At 38.6% G+C, this 22,049-nt stretch overlaps 1 protein-coding gene across 2 annotated transcripts in view; it reads left to right on the top strand.

Moving 5' to 3' along the window:
- Positions 1–15,106, top strand: part of KATNAL1 (katanin catalytic subunit A1 like 1) — a 62,033-nt gene extending 46,927 nt beyond the window's left edge. For both annotated transcript variants that reach the window (XM_082859294.1, XM_082859293.1), the window contains 2 exons: positions 12,297–12,423; positions 13,844–15,106. In XM_082859294.1, the coding sequence (XP_082715420.1) occupies positions 12,297–12,423; positions 13,844–14,042 (326 nt within the window). In that variant the 3' untranslated portion in view covers positions 14,043–15,106. The remainder of the gene's footprint in view (positions 1–12,296; positions 12,424–13,843) is intronic.
- The last annotated feature ends 6,943 nt before the right edge of the window (positions 15,107–22,049 follow it).

Below are 22,049 nucleotides of genomic sequence, written 5' to 3'. Positions count from 1 at the left end.
TAAGCAGAAGTGTTAATTTTGATTAAGTCCTCTTGTCAGGATTTTCTTTTATGGATAGTGCTTTTTGTATCTTAAGAAATCTTTGCTTACCACAAGAAGTCAAAGGTTTTCTCCTATATTTTCCTTTAGAAATTAGAGTTAGATCTGTGATCCATATTGAATTAATTTTTTGTATATGTGTCAATTGGGGGTTGAGTTTCATTTTTTTCATATGTGTATTGAGTTGTTCTAGCATCACTTGTTAAAAGGAGTTTTATTTTTCCATTGAGTTACTTTGGCACCTTTGTTGAAAATTATTTTGCTGCATATATGTGGGTCTATTTCTGAATTCTCTGTTCTGTTCCATTGATTAAAAAAAAATTAGACATAGGGTTATCCTGTCAGGTTATCTATTTTTCATTGAGTAGGCTTTGGTAGTTTGTGTTTTTCAAAAAATGTGTCCCTTTCCTCTAGGTTGTCAGGTTTATTGGGATTTGACCTAATACAAACATGGAAGCTGACTAAATGGTTTATGTGAGGCTGTTGATTTCATGTCTGGTTCTGGAGGCTGAAGTCAGTAGGGAGGGCAGTAGGAAGAGAAGATGAAATGGTAGAAACAAGAACAAACTGTAACCTGTGGGGATGAGCTGGAACTCATGAGGATACACTGGAACCCACACTGGGCTCTCATTGCCTCTAAGAGTTACAACTTTGATGATTGGGGTGTCCTTTAGAAGAAGCTGGCACTCTTTGTAAGAGTACTAAAGGTACACCTGGCTTAGGAGTCAAGCTGAAGGAGGAAATCTGACAGGAGCTGGAAAGAGTTGGAGGCCCAGGTGCTGCCCCTCACTAAAAAGATGAGCCGGCAGACAAGCGACAATAGGCCTCAACTGCAAATGCTCTTCATGCCCTGAACTAACTTTCTGAGTTGATTTCAGTTCTGCCTTTCACATCTTGTCCATAATGACTGATGTGGTCCCCACTAACCCAGAACTATGTAATGAAGAGAATTCTGAGAAGTGAAATTCTAACTTCACTGAAGTTGACACAGTACAAATCCACACACCTTAATTTCTGTTTCGTCTATATGATCTGTAATAATGGCTCAATTTTCATTCCTAGAAGAGGCAATTTGTGTTTTATCCCTGTTGTTCTTGATCATTCTTGCTAGACATTTATCAGTGTTATTAATCTTTTCAAAGAACCAACTTCTTGCTTTGTTAATGTTCTGTTTTGTATTTCATTGATTTTTATCTCTTCTTATTTCTCCCTTATACTCCTGAGTTTAATTTTCTCTTTTTTTATGAAGTTAGAAACTTAGACTGTTGATTTTAAACCTTTGTTCTTTTTCTTTTAATATAAACATTTAAGGTTGTATTTCTCTTAAAGCACTGCTTTGGCTTCATCCCACAAATTTTGTTATATTTTCTTTACTATTCAATTAGAAATATTTAAAATTTTTCCTTTTTCTTTTTTTCTTTGACTCTTGAGTTATTTAGAAGTATGTGGTTTAGGGAATTCCGTGGCGGTCCAGTGGTTAGGACTCTGTCCTCTCACTGCTGAGGGCCTGGGTTCAATCCCTGGTTGGGGAGATAAGATCCCACAAGCCGTGAGGCAAGGCTGAAGAAAAAAAAAAGAAGTATGTGGTTTAGTATCCAAATATTTGAGGATTTTCTAGATGTCTTGTTGTTGTTGATTTCTAATTTAATTCCACTATAATTAAGAACTACTCTGTAAGATGTCAATTTTTGAATTTTGTTGAGATTTTATGATTCAGCATATAGTGTATCTTGCTGAATGTTTCAGCCGCAGTTGAATAGAATATTTATTCTGCACTTGTTGAGACAATATTCCATAAATGTCAGTTAGATCAAGTTGTTGTGATAGTATTGTTTAAATCTTCTAGATCCTTAATGATTTTTTGCTCTGGTTTTTTCTATCAATTATTGAGAGTGGGTGGTTAAACTTTTTAAGTATGATTGTGAATTTGTTTATTTTTCACTTTAATTCTGTAAATTTTTGCTTCATGCAGTTTGAAGTTCTGTCATTAGGTACATAAACAGTTATCATTATTATATCTTCTTGATTCTTCTACCTTTATGAAACATCTCTTCATCTCTGATTAAATCCTTTGACTTGATGTTTACTTTGATATTAATATAGCCTCACCATCTTTGTTTTGCTACTGTTTGCATGATACATCTGCTTCCTTCCTTTAATTTTCACCTTGTACGTGTTTGTATTTGCAGTGCAGTTCTTGTAGACAGCATATAATTGGGTCTTACTATTTGTGTAGTTTATCTTTGCTTTTTAATTGCAGTATTTTGTCCATTGAAATATAATGTAATTATTGACATGGTTATGTTTAAGTCTGCCATTTTGCTATTTGTCCCTTTTGTTTGTTCGTTACTCTGTACCTCCTTTCTTAATTTCTCTTAATAGTTGACTCTTTTTTAGTATCCATTTTAATTTCCTTATTGGGTTTTAGCTATACTTAACTGTATATTTTTTAGCAGTTACTCTAGGGATTTACAATATGCATCTGTAACTTATTACAGTCACTGTAGAGCTAATATTGTACCACTTCATGTAAAATGTAAGAACCATTTGCCTCCCCCAGCCTTTGTGCTATTTTGTCATGTATTTTACATCTGCATACATTGTAAATCCAAACATATAATGGGCTTAAATTGTCAGCTCAAACTTAAATTAAGAGGAGCACAAATAGTAGTCTTTTCTGTTTACCTACATATTTAGCATCCACTGCTCTGCTTTCCTTTTTAAGGTTCAAGTTTCCAGCTGGGTCCGTCTCTCATTTGTCTAAAGAACTTCATTTAGTAGTTAAGGTCTGGTAGCATCAAATTCAGTTTTTGTTTTCTGAAATGTCTTTATTTCACTCTTATTTCTGAAGGCTGTTTTTGACTGATAAATAATTCTGGGTTGGAAGAGGGCTTTTTGTTTGTTTTTTGTTTTGTTTTTTTCTCTCAGTGCTTATAAAGATATCATTCTATAATCTTCTGGCCTCCATTGTTTTTTGCATGTGAGGTCAGCTGCCATTCCTATCATTGTATGTAATATATCGTTTTCCCTCTGGTTATTTTTTTAAATTCAGCTTTATTGAGGAATAATTTATATATAATAAGCTTTATCCACATAAAATTTGATGAGTTTGACAATTGCATACAGCCATGAAACACACCACAATCAAGATGCAGAGCATATCTTTCATCCTGAAAGGATTTCTTGTGCCCCTTTGCAGTCCATTCTTCTCTCCCCAAAACACTTCCCACCTCAGACAACCACTGATCTGATTTTTGTCACTATAGATTGTTTTGAATTTCACATAAATAGGATGATACAGTATGTATTATTTTGTGACTGGCTTTTTTCACTCAGCATGATTATTTTGAGATTCATCGATGTTATTGTTTTTTATTGGTGAGTAGTATTCTGTTATATGACCGTACCACAGATTATTTATCTATTCTCTTATTGATGGATATTTAGATAATTTCTAGTTTGGGACTGTTATAAGTAAAGTTGCTATAAACATTCATGTTCAGTTCTTTGTGTAGACATGTGTTTTCATTTCTCTTGGATAAATACCTGTGAGTATATGTTTAACTATAGAAAACAAGCTGGTATTTTCTTGAGTGTTTGTCCTCTACAGTTGACTTTTTAAATATTCTATTTATCATTGTTTTTCAGCAGTTTGACTATGATGTACCTCTGTGGGGTTTTCCTTTTATTTATCCTGCATGTGTGTTGGACTTTCTGATATTGCTGCACAGATCACCGGGACTCTGTTAACAATTTTTTTTCAATCTTTTTTCTTTCTATTCCTCAGGTTGGTAGTTTCTGTTCACTTGTCTTCACGTTCACTGACACTGTTTTCTTCTGCCATGGCCAATCTGCTTTTAATCCTGTCCAGTGAATTTTTCATTTCACATGTATTGACATTTTGCAAATCTAGCATTTCTGTTTTGTTGTTGTTGTTTTTTATAGTTTCCATTGCTTTGCTGGGATTCCTCATCTGATCATTGATTTTCTGTATATTTTCCTTTAATTCTTTGAGATGTTTCTCTCCAAAAGGTGGAGCTTAATTCCCCTCCTCTTGAAAATGGATTGGACTTAGTGATTTGCTTCTAAGGAAAAGAATATGGCAGAAGTGATGCCATATGACTTCCAAGGCTAGATCATAAAAAGGATTAAACCTTTTTATCTGAAGGCCATCTGCTGACAGAAATCCCTCTTGCTCTGGGGACCTCTTTTGTTCTGTTCAGGCCTTCAGCTGATAGATTGAGGCCCACCCACATTATGGAGCACAGTCTGCTGTACTCAGAGTCCAGCAACTTAAATATTAATTTCATCCAAAAACACCCTCACAGAAACATCTAGAATAATGTTTGAACAGATATCTGGGCACTGTGGCCCAGCCATGTTGACACATAAAATTAACCATCACAGACCCTAAACTAGAATTTTCTAGCTAAACTGCTCCCAAACTCCTGATGCACAGAAACCATGAGGGTAATAACTTGTTGTTTTAAGCCACTAAGTTTTAGTATAATATGCTGTTCTGAAATAGGTAATTGATATACTACTTTATAGTTTTTGTCAGCTAATTCTAACGTGCGGAACATCTGTTTCTATTTGCTATTTAAAAAATTGTTCGTGTATGGGTCACATTTTTCTGTTTCTTCACACATTCAGTAATTTTTATTGTATGCTCTACATTTTAGAGAGTCTGGATTATGTTGTTTTCTTTTAAACGGTGTTGAGATTTGTTCTGGCAGGCACTCAAATTATGGGCAGAACTTAAAAAGTCACTTTGCAGTCCTTTACTGTCTGTTGACTAATGCATGAAAACAGTTGCCTGTTATATTTTAATAGTTGTTTACCATAGAAGGATAAGTCTGATACCATTTTTTTTTAATGATGGCCAGAAGTCATAGCCTCCCCTATGACTTTTGAAACTTAATTATTGTAATATTCCTTATTCACTTTTGCAACTAGATCTCAAGGGTGTATATAAATAATTGGTAGATTTCTAGTTCACAGATTACATCTTGTATTGTCTTTCCTGGCTGCTACTACATATTCTGTTAATTCTAATAATATCATTACTTAAACAGAAAAAATTTTCTTAAAATAATGCTTAACTTACTAATTGAGCTTACAGAATAATAAACTTATTTAAAGCAATAATGGAAGTGATTCAAACTGTCCTGAAATATTACTCCTCCCAGAAGCAGCTCCTTAGTGTCTGCCTTGCTCTTCTATTAGTCACATGAAGATTTGAAATTTGAGTGGTTTATTATCACTCCCGATTTAATAAATTTCTTCCCTTTCTCTTTCCCCCTTTTTTCTCTTCTTCCTTGCTTTCTAAACAAAATATGTGTATGACACCTAGTATATTTATATGAAATCTTTTAATTTTGCTATTGTGCACAATGATTATAAATAAAAAATTAATACTGATGGGGAAAATAAAAGCTTTACTACTTGAATTGACATCATTTGAACTTCTGTACTTTGAACTTTAATTCACTGTAACAGACAGAAAAAAATATAGTTAGAAAAATAATTGATGATAGGAATTTTATAAACTGCTGAGGAAAGCTTGGGTTGAGGAGAAAGATATACTTTATGGTACAAAGATAGGAATTCAGCTTTCTTTGAAATATTGGAGAAGAACATAGACCTGGCTGACTATTGGGATTTTTTCTAAACTTGTTTTCCTTTATGAAAAGGTTATGTTATAGGTAATGGTCATTATAGGTAATGACTTTTAGGTGCTTCTCTTTGCTCATTACTAGTCTGAATGTGTGTACCTCATGACCATAGAACTTGAGAAATTGCTTTCTCCTAAAGGGCTCCCAAACAAATAATCATAATTAGAACTCCACCCTTTCTAACTTCTTCTTTTATCTGTGTTAATTAATTTCACAGGTGTTTATTTAGCTCTTTGCTCTCTGAAAGACATTTATTAGGTACTGTGGGAATATAAAGTGTACAATCCTTGTCCTTAGAGAACTCACCGTGTGGTTGGAAGGGGGCATACACCTCCCCTAACAGCGGGGAAACAAGGGAGCATGTGATACTGGAGTTGCCCATAGTACTTTTGGGGTGGAAACGTGGAATAGTAAATTCGGGCTGAGGTGCTTAGGGGAGACTTCATGGAGGAAGTTGCATTTCCGCTGAATTTCCATAGAGAAGAACAGAAACAAAGGCATGGTTGCTTGAAAGTGAATGGACAGCTGTTGTGGCCGGAGCATCTGGTGGGATAAAAGGGTCTGGAAGAGACAGAACTATAAAGAAAATTTGGAAAGATGAGAGAACTGAAAGAATGATTTGGAATCTAGGGTAAAATTAATGGAAAGAAAAGTAGATTATATTAAAGTAAAAAAATTGAAGGACATTTTATGAACAAAAGCAACCATGAAAAGCAATTTTTAGTTGGAAAAGGCAAGAAGTATAAGAATGAAAATAGATAAAACAAGGAAAGCCACCCCAAAAGGCATATTGTAAGTTATATAATTTACATAAATATGCAGATTTCTTTAAGATTGCGAGGCAATTAGAACTTGATGGCAAGAAAAGTCAGTGTATCAGTTACTCTTGCTGTTTAACATACCATTCCAAACAGTCTTCTTTTGCTCACAGATTCTGGGATCAGGGATTCGGATAGGGCACCACAGGGATGGTTTGTGTCTGTTCCATGATGTCTGGGTCACAACTGGAAGATCAGCAGCTGAGGGTGACTCCACATCTGGAGCCTGGCATCATCTGGAGTGTCTTCACGCCATGCCTGGTGGCTGAGGCCTGGGGCCTCAGGTGGGGCTGTCTTTCTGGAGCACCTCTGTGTTACTTGGGGTTATTCCATGTGGCCTGGGCTTCCTCAGGCATGGTGGCCTCAGCTTGTCACATTTCATACGTGGTAGGTCAGGGCCCCAGGTGTGATTGTTCCACTGGAAAAGGTGGAAGGTGCATTGCTTCTTATGACCTAGCCTTGGGGGTCACGTAGTGTCACCTCTGCTGTACTCTGGGTTGAAGCATTTACAAGCCCACGAATTTTCAAGAGGAGGGGGATCAGACTACCTCTGGGTGGAGGAGTGGAAGGCCCCATTGTAGAAGCGTGTGTGGGAGGAGAGGCTCTTGCACCGTGTTGGTAAATACAATCTGCGGTAGTCAACAGATGGAAGAAGTCAGGTAACAGGCACGGGTGGAGCTGGGCCTTGTACCAAGTCTCTTCTTACTTTACGCATCTGCATTATGGCAGCAACCGCTGCTCAGCCTAATGAACTCCTTCTCCAGCCCCTTCATTTAGTTGTTTGGCTTTTAGGCTAACCTCCCTACACCACCAAGGCATCACAGAGTCTCTTAGACTCTGAGTGATTCTTATTTCCTACCCCATCAGGGTCAGAGTACTTTTTTTTTAAACTGTAAGTTCATACCTTATCTATCCTATTTGTGTCTATTTGCATTTCTTAATACTGTGTTGTACTTTTCTACTTACCTTTTTTTTCATTCGTGCTTCTTCCTGCTTCCATGTCATAATTTATGGTGCTCTCATTTCCCAGATTGTTCTCCCTCTTCCTTTGTATTTAAATTTTATTGATTTTTCAAAGTTGACATGAAAGCATACCAATTCTATGAAGTCTTCTTTGCCATGGTCTCTCTCCCTGTGTGGACTTCACTCCCCTGGGTGTTTCCTCTGTGCTGTCTAACCCCCAGGTGGTCCTTAATAGAAGGGATCTGGCTTTTCTCTGTCTCCCGCTAATCCTGTTTGTTGATTGACTGAAGGTGGTGTGCGTGATGGGGCGACTGCCATTTACTGAGCGCTGCCTGTGGACTGGGCTTTACGTGTATTAGCTCATTTAACCCTCACATCAGGCTTGTGAGGTAGATTCTGTTCTTATCTTTACTTATGAGAAACTGAGGCCCCGAGCAGTTAGGTATCCTGCCCAGTGCGGCAGAGCAGGGATGTGCACCCCGGCCATGCGGCCGCACAGCACACACTCCTTATCAGTCGTGCTGGACTGCCTCCAGTACTCAAGAAGAAGTTGTGTGATCCATCTAACAGTGTTTATTTAAATTTCAAATGTGTATTAACTTGGTTATGTAGCATTGGCAGTTCTTTATACTGTTGTTAACACATTAACCCCTCGTTAAATCCTTTCATAAGCTTATTACATATCATTAATTCAGTTTTATAGAGATGATAAATCCTGCTTAGAATCTTCTGACAAATCATTGATACAACCAGTATTAAAAGTTATCTTTTCCAAATCATAGTTACTAGGGAAGAGGAGGATGCTTCCTACTAAGCTTCAGTCCCACCAGCCCTCACTTATGAGCAGCTTTATGCTCCAAAGTTCATTTAAGTCGACTGTCAAGAACTTTGCTTCGGGCTTCCCTGGTGGCGCAGTGGTTGGGAGTCCGCCTGCCGATGCAGGGGACACGGGTTCGTGCCCCGGTTCGGGGGGATCCCACATGCCACGGAGCAGCTGGGCCCGTGAGCCACGACCACTGAGCCTGCACGTCCAGAGCCTGTGCTCCGCAATGGGAGAGGCCACAACAGTGAGAGGCCCACATACCGCCCCCCCCCAAAAAAAAAAAAAGAACTTTGCTTCTGGGGGCGAATGCGTTGTATTAAACTTGATGCTTTAAGTTCTTCGGGCAGGCCATGGTAAAACGTTTTGATTTGCAAATACAGTGGTGTTCTACCATGGGAACTGAAAGAGCAAAGTGATGTTCGTTCACTAACATCCACCTGCTATGTGTGGAGCTCTTGGGCTGAACTTGGAGCTTTCCCTGCGGCATCCGGAGCACGAGCGCCTCGTGCAGCAGTGGCCCTGTGAGCTCCCTCCCTTCCCCATCTTTCTTCCCACACCCCTCTGGCTGACCACCTAAGTGGAGGACTTCCTGGGCCCGCACCACCTGTGGGTACCCATGCTCACTGCAGGGGGGTGCCTGTGGCTGAAGATGGTCAAGGATAGGAGCTCCCGAGGTGAAGGGATTCTGGAGGTCACAATTTCTAGTCACACGCAGATCCTGCCTGCTTGCTGCTTCTCTTTTCACCCTGGCTGCTCTTTGCGTTGCTTTGCTCCATCTTACTTCAAGCGTGTGTGTGTGTGTGTGTGTGTGTGTGTGTGTGTGTGTGAGAGAGTGTGAGTGAAATATAACTCAAATACAAAATAATCTGTTAAAATGTCCAATTTATCCAGTAATTGGCAAAGCAAACAACCGTCGAAGCACCTGCTGGGACAGGAAGTGGAGCAGTGTCAGGCCTCCGCGCTCCGCAGTATGTTCCTTCCCGGCACAACTCCCTTCCAGTTCCTGCTGGTAATCACTGTCACTGCTTCTAGGGAAATAATTTATTGTTTTTCCGTACAATTTTATCACCTAGTAATGTATCCCCACACACAGTTTTACCTCCTTTTAAACTTTACATAAATGAATCACATTGCGTTCATTTGTAGCTTGCATATTTTGCTCAGTGTGATTTTAAGATTCATCCATGTTGTGACGCGTAGAGGCAGCTCGTGTTTGTGGCGGTGTGCTGTTGCATTGTATTCATTTGCTAGGGCTGCCATAACACAGTACACCCACAGACTGGGTGACTTAAACAAGGGAAACTTATTTTATCACAGTTCTGTAGGCCACAGGTCCAAGATGAATGGTGTTGGCAGGATTGGTTTCCTTCTAGGGCCTCTTTCCTTAGCTTGTAGGTGGCCATTTTCTTTTAATGTCCTCATGTGGTCTTTCCTCATGTTGTGTGTCTCTGTGTCCTAGTCTTCTTGTAAAGATACATATTGGATTAGGACATATTGGATTAGGGCCCACCCATCTGACTCATTTTACCTTAATTACCTTTTTAAAGGTCCTGTCTCCAAATACAGTCACATTCTGAGGTATCAGAGGTTAGAGCTTCAACATAAGAATTTAGCAGGGGACACAGTTCAGCCCATAACATCCATTATGTGATTATGCCACAATTATCCATCATATTTTTTGATGGACGTTATGATTATTTCCAGTTTTAGGCTTTTATACTGCTATGAACATTCTTCTGCATGTATAATGGTGCAAGTGCCTAAGTTTCTTTAGGCCAGGATGGAGCATTCCATCCTAGGAGTGAATTGCTAGGTCATGTTGCACAGCTGAAACATCAGTGGATAAATCCAGGCTGTCTTCCAGAGTGGTTGCTTCAGTTTACACTCCTCCCAGCCAGCAATGTATGAGAGTTCCCGTTGTTTCACAGTTTTCCATCACTTGGTGTTGTCAGACTTTTAAATGCGTACCAGTCTTTCGGTGTGCAGTGCTTATTGCGGTTTAATTTGTATTTCCTATATTAGTAAAGAATTTGAACATCTTTTCCTTTATTGATTGGCCATTTTGATTTTGTGATATATTTGTTCAAGTTTTTTGTCCATTTTTCTATTAGGTGGTCTGACATTTTCTTATCGATTTGTAGGAAGTCCTTAAATATTCTAGATATAAGTTTTTTGTTAAATCTGGTGTAAATATTTTCTCAAACTCTGTAGATTGTGTGTTTTCACTGTTTTACAGTGTCTTTTGATGAATAGGCGTTCCTAATTTTAATGGGGTCAGTTTATCCGTCTTTTTCCATGTAGTCGATTTTTTAATGTATCTTAAGAATATTTATTGTGAGGTCATTAAGATAGATTCCTGTTTTATCTTCTAAAATGCTTATAATTTTGCATCTTATGTTTAGATCAGTAATATATCCGGCACTGATTTTTATGTATGGTGAGGATGACCCAGTCCCATTTTTTCTCTGTGAGTAGTCAGTTCTGGCATCGTTTATCGAAAAGACCCTCCTTTCTCCTACTGCCCCGAACCACCTGTGTCACAAATCAGGCGTCCATAGCGTATGCTCTGCTCTGCTCTGCTCCTAGGCTCTCCATTCTGTGTCACGGATCTGCTTGTCTCTCTCTGCAAGAGTGTTAGACAGATTTGCATCCTATTGCTTTGTAGTAGAGCAGTTCCTCCTGCCTTGCTATTGTTCTTCCAGAGTGTCTTGGTTATTCTTGGTTCCTTCCATTAACATTTTCATATCTGCCTGTCAGGTTCCACAAACAGACCTGTTGGGGTCTTCATTGGAATGCCTTAACTCTGTAAGATCATTTGGGGGGAATTGTCAATGTCATGAAAGACAAAACAAAGTAACACTGGGGAACTGTTTGAAGAAGACTAAAGAGAGACAATAACTTTAATGTAACGTGTAATGGTTTTTAAGAAAGTAATAAAGGCCCGGGACAAATGCGGACATTTTAATCTGGACTGTGTATTAGATGAGACCAATGCACCAATGTTAAATTTCCTGTTAAGTGTGATGGTTGTATGGATGCCTTTGTTCTTAGGGGATACATGCTGAAGAATTCAAGGTAAAGTGTTGTGTTGCCTATAGCTAGCTCTCAGTTCATAAATGAGAGTGGGGATGAGAGGAGAGGGCAAGGGAGTGATAATGGCAAAATGTTGACAATTGGTGAATCTAGAGAAAAGGTAAATGAGTGTTCACTATTTTTTTTTTTACCTGAAGATTTAAAATTTTTCAAGATAAAAAGTGGGAAACTTAAATTTCGTTTTGTATATCAGGAAATCGTAGAGAGCCGGATCCAGGCTAATTCTGCATTACCTTAGTGTGCTATATGAAGCAGATTTGTCACAAAAACTGATGGTGAAACAGCAAGCAAGATTGGTTATTAAAAAATTCTGTTTGTTTCAGCTTACTCGATACACATTTCAATCATATTGGAACAGCAAATGTCTGTGGGCCGGCTCTCCAAGTAAAAAATATATTAATAAGCGTTTTGTGCCAATTGCTGATTGCTAGGAAAAGAAAACTGGATTTTTAAAAAATACTGATTAGAGTTCTGGAAATCTTTTCCTATGTCATACTAAAAGGTGAGCAAAGTAACTCATAGGAGTTACACTCCATGCAATCTAGTTTCATAAAGCTAGGCTAAATATTTTTTTTACAAAAGCATTTCTGGTGCTTGAATACTAATGTTTTTATTTTTCATAAAGGATCTCAGACCCTTTGTTCTCATAGCAAATATCTTCACAATCTATTAGGAAAACTCTGAGTTTTGTTTCAATTATTAGTTATTACAGCCAAGGCACACAGGAAGTTAAATGATTCCACTAGTCATGCAGTGAATTAGTAATATTAGTGGACTCACAGTTGTTGACTTTCCTTTTCCTGAATGTTAAATAGGTGATTTCTTATCAAAATGATTTGTAAAGTAAAACATCTAATAATAACAACAAAAAAAATCTTCTAACAGCAAAAGGAAGAACTGAGCTTCTGAAAATCAATCTTCGTGAGGTTGAATTGGATCCTGATATTCAACTGGAAGATATAGCAGAGAAGATTGAGGGCTATTCTGGTGCTGATATAACTAACGTTTGCAGGTATTTTTTGTTGTTGTTAATGATCTGTGACGTTAGACATTAGTTATGGATTTATCAGGAGGACTTGTCTTAAAGTCAGTGTGCAGTTGACCCTTGAACGATGCAGGTTTGAACTGTGTGGATTTTTTTCACTAAATACATCCTGTAGTACTACAGGATCTGCGGTTGGTTGAATCTGGAACTGTGGATAAGGAGGAATCGCTCGTTCAGAGGGCTGACTATAAGTTATTCCCGGATTTTCAACTGTGCCAAGGGTCTGCACCCCTAACCTCTGTGTTGTTCAAGGGTCAACTGTAGTTCACCTTTTAGAGCCTTTGATTTTTAAGAAATTGTTTTGCCCAACTTGGTCATAAATGGCTTTGACAACCTAAGGTTAATTTAGCCCTAGATTGGAGACTAGCTGCATCAACATAAAATAATATCATTTTGTTTTGGTCGGCATTATTTTACTACACGCAGATGAACAAAGGTGATCAATTTTATATGTATATATATATATAAATTTCCCTTTCAGTTTAGTGACATCATAACTTTTAGACAATTCACATCTCTCAGTGAAGAGGATTTGTTTTTAGTACTTAACTTCCCTAACAATACTTAAATTGACATCAGTAGCCTTTCCTTAAAACCATAACATCTGTGTTACTCATTTTTTCTATGAGTATTTGTCCTATTCGCGTGTAAGTTTAGTGGCACTCAATAAGCTCACAATAGCTTCTCCTGTTACCATAGAAAAATGTATACACAATAGCTTCTACTGTTACCATAGAAAAATGTATAAAAATGTGAAGTTTTGGTTGGCTTGGCTGCCTAATAGCTTTTTCGTGAGCACTAGTTGTACACTTCTTCCTAACCTGCGTAATTATTTACAAGTGATCAGAACGAGCTGAAAATAGGATCCAGAGAAGCCAGGTTTTCTCTCTTCACTTGCCCACAAATATTCCATGTAGGGAATTCCACATCCAGTGTATTCAGATATATTCATGCTCCAGAGAGAGAGAGGTTCCTGGCTTTACCTCCTCTAATTAGGTTGTAGACAAACTGGTATAAGATTTGAGTTATGTTAACATTAGCTGTATGTTTATTTCCAAGTATGCAATTCAGTATTTCATAATTCTCCTTCAGCTTCCTAGACTTCTGGGCTGTCTTTGAGGAGCAAGTGGGGAAAAGAAAATTCAGTACCATCTGAGCCCAACCTAGACTTTTAGGATTCATTACAGTACTTTCTATGTTTAAGTCCTTTGCATCTTGTTTTAACCTTTCCTGAGCCCTCAGGATGTCTCTGAAGTGGAAAATTCTGAGCAGCATGGTAAAAACATATAAAATGATCTTTTGAATGTTTTCCCTTAACATGATCACAACTGAATATGTTTAAAACATTTGCAACAATAAGTATTCACTGATTTTGGTATATTTTTAGGGATGCCTCTTTAATGGCAATGAGACGACGAATCAATGGCCTAAGTCCAGAGGAGATCCGTGCACTTTCTAAAGAGGAACTTCAGATGCCTGTTACCAAAGGAGACTTTGAATTGGCTCTTAAGAAAATTGCTAAGTCTGTGTCTGCTGCAGACTTGGAGAAATACGAAAAGTGGATGGTTGAATTTGGATCTGCTTGAATTTCTGTCAGCTCTTTCATTTCTGGTATTTTTGTTTATAAAATGTGAAGAAATTCCAGGAATTTTTTTAAAAAACAGGTTTGGAACTTTACATTGGAGAGATTTTCTCTTAAAGAAAAAATTTAAGACACAAAAGAACATACATATACTTGAGAAGTAAGAAAAGCTTACATAGAGAGCCTGATATCCACATATCCATGCATTATAGATGCACACCCTAACCAGAGTATTGGGGGCTGAAGAAAGCAACCAGTGTGCTATCGTAGAAACTTGTTTACAGAAAATGTAGAAGGAGCTCTGTTTCTCACTAGTGTTCATTGTTTTTTAGTTTTTTCTATTCTTTGCTCTGAACATGAGGGACCTATATCTGTTGGCTTTTAACATCAAAACTGGGTTTGTGTCAGATCTATTATTTGTTGTTAAGAATTATGGTTTTGGATTAAATAATGAATCTGCTAGCTAAACCTTTAGAATTCAGCTACTACTGTTAGAGTCTCTTATATAGTTTGAATTTTCCCTTCCCTTCCCTCACCATTCCCTCTACTAGCTATTTAATCGCTTATTGAGCTTTATGGGGGAATAACCTCATGCTTTGTGGTTTTTGAATCCTTTTGCCAAGTGGCTTCTCTGGTTTTCAGTATTTGTTTTGCTGGCCGTATTTTACATTGGAAGGGTGGAAAGAACATCATGCTTGCATAAGATGCTCTTTTTCATTCTAGACTTCTGAGTTTGTTTTCACTTTTCTTTCAATATGTTCAACAGATAAACCCTTGATTTTTCTCAGCTCAAACATTGTTTTTTGCTGAATTTGCCTTTCATATTCTAAATAAATGCTTTGGTATTCTAAACAAGTCCACTCTCTTGTGGCTAATGCAAAACAAACAAAGCAAAATCTTTATGGCTTTCGAGACAGCTTGTTTATTAACAAAATAACATCGTGCATAATGAACAGTGAACATTTAAGAATCATTCCTTGTCTAGGTTGAGTGCTTGTACGCACGCTAAGATTAGGTTAGAAATATGATATGCCCATTCTTTTCAGCAGGAATTAGACCGTAGAAGGAGGCCAGAAAAGGAGAGGCCATGTATCTAGTCACAAGTAGAGTAGCCTAGTGTTAATTTTTTTTTTTTCCTAGTGTTAATTTTAAAAAATTACATTTATCCTGTTTTGATTGGGCAACCTCTGCTTTAATAGTCAAGCTTTAAAAAATTTGTATTTGATGATATCCTGAATTTTGAATTTTGGACAGCAACTACTAGTTTAAAACCAGAAATAACATATAGCTTTTTTGACAGTTAAACTCTTAGCAGCTTCCTTAAGAGATTTCTTCCCCCTACTTAGAACCATATACCACAGTATTCATCTAATGCTTTCAATTATCCCCCTTTCCTCTGAGGCATAGATTTATAAGAGTTAAAATCATGAGATATCATGATTTTATTCTAATTGATTTAGTTCATCTTAAAAGTTGAAATGAGAGAACTTTCCTTTTATTCATGAACTTTTAAAACAAAGAAATAAATAATCCCACTAAGATAATCTTGCAGACTATTGCCATCCAGTAAGTTATTTTTTTCCCGAAGTCCTAGGGGCAGTCGTTAAAACCTTAGTGTTTTGATTGCCAAAACTTGTTTGCATAGTTTAGTCAGACCATTTTGCTAGATTTCATGTATTTGTCTTGGCTTACATTTCAATTTTTTTCTGAATTCTTCATGCATAATAACGTGGTAATTTTGATTTTTTAAAAACTATCAGTTGAGCAGTATTTGGAGACTCAAGCCTCCTAGGAGCTTATCTTTGCTGTGTTAAGTCAGTCCGGTGTGTTTTTTATTTCCCTTGTTTCTCACTTTGCTCTGTCAGTGGATGGTGAATGCTTTGTGTGTATTAACCCCTTAAAGGATCCTGAGGAGATCCCTAGGGCGTTCTGTCCGACCTTTCCTGCACATGGTATGTGCATTGTCTTTATTGCAAGACTGTGTTGCCTTACCCAGAATGAGAGCATTTTTGTGTTTTATTTTATTTTTTCTGTTGTATTATCAAATTAGAAAGATTTGGTTCCTTTCATTCCTCTGAAAACCTGAGTGTTTGGGGTTCTTCAACACAGTGATGTCGGGACTAAGTTTTCTACACTTCTGTCTCGCAGTTATCTGATCAGATAATCCTCCATCTTAGTAGGCTCATGTTGGTTGCCTACTGTGTGCCTGTCCCTTGGGTGGGCGCTCTGTGGCCACAGAGTTGGACCAGGCAGTGCAGTACCGACTGGGCACTTCCTGTAATTACACCGTGTAGCTTCTGGCTCCCACTAATGAAACGATTTCAGTTTATAAATGGAAGGCACAGTAACCTGCGAGTTGCTTTAAACGTTTTTCTCTCTTTAAATTTGCTTTAAAATTGGAAGTGGTATCCATTTGCTTGAACAACAGGACTACTATAGATCTTGGCTATTTTCATGAACAATTTTTGTCATTTCCCAAGCTACATGTTTATTGTAAACACATACACATGCAATTATGGCAAACATGTAAACGTGCTACATGTTTACTGCAAACATTTTGCTTGCACAATTCCTTTACTTTTGAAAGGAAATGAATATTAATTGAATGTGCCAGACAAACGGCTCTCTAATGGAGGCCGAAACCTTCTAGTAATCCAATGTAGAAAATAGACGATGGCGTCACAGACTTTGTCTTCAGTCAGCAGCAGTGTGGGCATTCCAGAACGACCAGACACACTTTGGGCTTGGACCTCTACCTCCCAAAATGCCAAGACAGCTTGGAAGAGGTAACATGTTGTGGTCTAGCTGCCTAACTGGGGGTTTCGTTTGGGCTCCAGAGACTGCAGTTTTTATGATGTGATATTTGACTGTCCAAACATAGGCTGAAATCACTAATTACTCAAAAAGTGAGCAAGCAAGTGTCTGGTGAATCTGCCGTAAAATACATACATGTACATCAGGAAAAATGTGCGCACACAGCCCAGATTTTCAATATAAGTGTCACCCTTTCACTTTGCTGCATGCAGCCTGACTCTTCTGAACACAAAGTATTGGTACTGTAGGTTTCGAACACCTTGAGTTTGTTTGAATCCCCTCCTTGGAAGTTGCTGTCTACACTGCCGTATCCATGATGAGAATCACAGACCAGTTGACGCAGTTCTGTTTCACTTTCCTTACCCTAGCAACCTTGAGGTAAAGTGAAGGATGAGGCAGGTTATTGCTTGTCATGTGGGCTTTGGCTCCTTCTGTGTTGTCTTGCTTATTGAATCTTTTGGCATAATAGTAGATTCCCACTCCTCCTTTTCTCTTGTGAATGATAAGTCACCTCAGGGTATTTCCTGTGTGATAGGCATAAAATGTTAAGGATAATTGTTGGCCTTTTCCAAGAAAGGGCCACTTTAACCATATGAAGAAATAATAGTAATCCTTTTAACATTTGTTTTGTATCTTCTGTTCCATAATGGTTTTGATTGTATAGTAGTTTGTACATACCACTTAATTTGTGATGTACATAATTTTTTTTTTTTTTGCGTTACGCGGGCCTCTCACTGTTGCGGCCTCTCCCGTTGCGGAGCACAGGCTCCGGACGCACAGGCTCAGCGGCCATGGCTCACGGGCCCAGCCGCTCCGCGGCATGTGAGATCTTCCCGGACCGGGGCACGAACCCGTATCCCCTGCATAGGCAGGCGGACTCTCAACCACTGTGCCACCAGGGAAGCCCAATGTACATAATATTTATGTGAATCTAAGAATCTGTCACAATGGAAAAGGGTAGGAATTATAGTTGGAGGGCGTGTTAGGGGAATACAAATATTTAAACCCCAAATGTTTTATTCTTATCTCCGCTAATTTTTTTTTTTTGCAGAAAAAGCTAAAAACTGTAATAATTACTATGTTTACTTATTTATACCTTTAAGTTAGGCTTTTCGTACTTATTTATTTGATTTTTTAGGACGTTTGCTTTTAATATTGTTTTCTCTTGTGAAAACTATATGAATATTTAAAAATAAAGTCCCTAAGATAACACATATGTTTTTAAACATTCACAAATTAACAATAATTCTTTGAATTTTTATTAGGTTTTTTGGCTCCGGACAACTCTTTAACTTTAGGAATATTTCTCAATTTCCAGATGACTTGTTAATAAAAACAGGAAAAATATTAAGGTAACGTCATCAAATTTATTCTTTTTATTTTACCTTTCTCCTTTGTTGATTGATTTTATTTTATATGTATAGAAATAACCTAGATTCTGCTTTGTCACCAGCAGTGTGTAGGTTTCTGTACATATGGAAATTTGGTAGGGAATTAATGTGGAGGTTTTCCTCCTATGAAAGGACTCCCATTTTATTTTATGTTCAAAATCATAAAATGCACTTTTGTTTTACAACCTCTGAAATGACTAAATATTGCCCTTTGGAAAACCTGAGTCTTTGCACGTGTTATTTCCAGAGTCTACCTCAGTCAAACAGGCTTAGTTTTAGGTGCGAATGAATTGAAACCATATTGAAATTCAGTTCGTCATCTCTACTATACCTATGTGTTCGTCTAAGCGCTTCCTTCTCTCTCCTCTCTCACTCACTTTTTTTAACACTGAAATTTCACTTGAAAATATTTGTTGTTCTTCCTCTGGGAAAGCCATATGTTCCAAGTGAAGCCTCTACAGAATGTCTGGGTGAGTCTTCCCCTCTTTGTTGGGACAGCTTCATCACTCGATGTTCCTCATGTCAAGGAGTGGTTTCAAACACAACACACCTCCCGTTCTCTCATAGCTTCATAAATACAAACTCATGTGACAGCATTAAAAGTCTCGGGACCTAACTGTTCCTGTACAAGGACCTAAGTACTTCATGGAAACACACCAAGGTGGACACGTGACATGTCTGTTCACACGGCAGCAGGGCAGCAGGCGTCGCCTTCGGTTAACATTGTGCGGACACAGTGTCCAGCGAGATCGCTATGTGCTGTAAGTGTTTTGTTAAGATTTTTGTTTCAGTGTCTGTCTCCCAGTATTTTGAACCTAATTTAAAGAAAAAGACGTTTCCAAATTGTATGTATTAAATGTGCTTTTCCTTACATTTTGTGCGGCTACATCCCTAGCTTCATGAGCTTAGCTGTGTCTGTGCATAGGTTGTAGTTTGGTAATAAATTTCTAGAGTGTGGCTTGTCGGTGTTTTCTTTGTGGTTCATATTTGATCTACAGTCGCTGGTCCACTTATTGCCACCAGTGGGAGTAACAAATCCCTCACTAGTAAGGGATGACTTTTTCTGGAGTTTCAGTTCTTATAAAATCACATATTGTGAACCTGACGTTTTGTGTTTGCCGTGCATTATGCTAATAATTTCAAGGTTGATGTGGCTAAGATAAGAATGGCTTTTCAATTAATTCTAACTGGTTTAACAAATACATGTATTTGTGTAGCACCATTGCGAAGTGGATGTTCCATAAGGTGAATTTTCCACATGACGGTGTCTTTTTTTTTTTCTTTCCTGTTTCCATTTTTCTTTTTAAACATCTCTATTGGAGTATAATTGCTTTACAATGGTGTGTTAGTTTCTGCTTTATAACAAAGTGAATCAGCTATACATATACAAATATCCCCATATCTCCTCCCTCTTGCGTCTCCCTCCCACCCTCCCTATCCCACCCCTCTAGGTGGTCACAAAGCACCGAGCTGATCTCCCTGTGCTATGCGGCTGCTTCCCACTAGCTATCTATTTTACGTTTGGTAGCGTATATATGTCCATGCCACTCTCTCACTTCGTCCCAGCTTACCCTTCCCCCTCCCCATGTCTTCAAGTCCATTCTCTACATCTGCACCACATGACTGTGTCTTATGTTATGAATTCTCCAAAACTATTTTTTTTTAGTTCACAGGCTTTATTTTTTGAGCAATGTTATGTTTACAGAAAAATTAACCTGTATATGAGGAGAGGTTCTTCTCCCCCCCCCACCCCCGCCATTTCCCCTTTTATCAGTATCTCGCTTTAGTGTGATTTGCTTGTTTTAGTTGGGTCAGTATTGATTATTACTAAAGTTCATAGTTTATATTACAGTTCATTGGGTTTTGACAAAAGCATAATGTCATATATCCACCATTACAGAGTCATACAGAATTGTTTCACTGACCTAAATCCTCCCTGCTCTGCCTGTTCATCTTTGCCCCTCCTCTTAACCCCTGGCACCCACTGATCTTTCTACTGTCTCCACAGTTTGCCTTTTCCAGAATGTCATATAGCTGCAATCATGCAGTATGTACCCTTTTTAGACAGGCTTCTTTCACTTAGCCATATGCATTTAAGGTTCCTCCTTGTCTTTTTGTGGCTTGATAGTTCTTTTCATCATGGAATATACTCCAGTACATGGATGTGCCAGTTTGTTGATCTGTCACCTACTGAAGGGCATCCTGGTTGCTTCCAGGTTTTAGCATTTATGAATAAAACTGCTGTAAACATTCTGGTGCAGGGTTTTGTTTGGACATAAGTTTTCAACTCATTTGAGTAAGTACCTAAGAGTACTGTTGGTGGAATGTATGGTAAGAGTATGTTTAGTCTTGTGAGAAACTGCCAGACTGCCTCTGAGTGGCTGCACCATTTGCATTCCCACCAGCGATGAGTGGGCGTCCCCGTTGCTGCACATCATCACCGGCGTTTGGTGGTGTCAGGGTTCCGATCGTGCCATGCTGATAGGTGTGTCGTGGGTTCTCATTGCTGTTTTAATTTTCAGTTCTCTAATGACATGATGTTGAACGTCTTTTCATATGCTTATCTATTTTTAATTGGTTTTTACTGAAACCTTTCTAAAAGATATCACACTTGTTCTCTGACTTTGTAAAGTAGAGAATTTGAACGTAACCTTTTCTTTGTCATTCAGAGTTCTCCTTGTGATGTGCTACCCTCAGCAGCTAGTGGAGGGACAGCAGGGCTTTTCTGCCTGTCACTCAGTGGTCTTTGAGTTCTGGTGTTTGCTTCTGTAGCATTTTTACTCTTCTGTTATCAGGCTGTCAACCTTTATTTCTCTTCCAATTTCCGGCCTGCAGTCTTCAGTGAACCTAATGAAAAGAAACAGTTGTTAGGCGTGTTAGAATTGCGGGTAAATTAGGAGTCCAGCCGTTTGAGGATGAGGAGTGATAGGGAGGTCTGTTCTTTGAGTGTTCGTGTTTGTGTCATTTATCTAGGCCGTCTGTGCCCTTTCTAGCTTTATCTTTAGTTCCCAGAGTGTTCCAGGTAGACCAAGTGTGAAGTAGATATTTATGCATCATTATTTTGTCATGTAGTTGTATAATATTTATAGCTGGAAGGCACCTAGCAACAATTTAATTCCGTGGCTCCACTTTTTTTCTTCCTGTCACCATTGAGGTTTTGATCTCTTAAAGGATATGAAGAAAAAGAATGAGGTACAAAATTAATTAAGGACAGAAGTAGGACACATATGTGGCTAGGGCCTTCCCTTCAGTCCTTCCTACCTTCTCCAGGTGTATGGCCAGTGCCGCCTTGAGATGGCTCATGGCAGAGCACACTGGATCGCTAGGGGGCCTGCCCAGAACCAGGAGTTCAGGTGGAAACGGCGAGGGAAGATAGAAGCGTTGCCTGGCCAGTGGCAGCTGCTTCCTTGCAAATGGATGGGTGGAAAGGCAGGGTGGGCTCAAGTCTCACCTGGCTGATTGCATCAACCCAGGCTCAGATTCAGGAGACTGGTGCACCGTGCTTTCCTCCCTGCCTGCCTGGGCATCACCACGGTCAGATGCTCCTGGCCCAGCAGACCCGAACCTGGGAGCAAATGACTTGGTCCAGTCCCCTCGTGTCACAGGTAAAGGAACTGTGCCCAGGGAGATTTTAATATCTGTGTTCAAGATCACATTCTGAACTGGGAAATAGGACTTATATCTATTTCTGATCTTAACAAATGCTGCAGGTAAGGTATAATGAAAGCAAGCTAGACAGGGGAACATTTATTAAAGACCTTAAAGCCTCTGCGGCATGGTGCCAGTACAGACTGTTCAGCTAAGTT

Source organism: Leucopleurus acutus, assembly GCF_964270905.1.
Source record: "Leucopleurus acutus genome assembly, chromosome: 18".
NCBI classification, from domain to species: Eukaryota; Metazoa; Chordata; class Mammalia; order Artiodactyla; family Delphinidae; genus Leucopleurus; species Leucopleurus acutus.
This window is presented reverse-complemented; position numbering and strand designations above follow the sequence as displayed.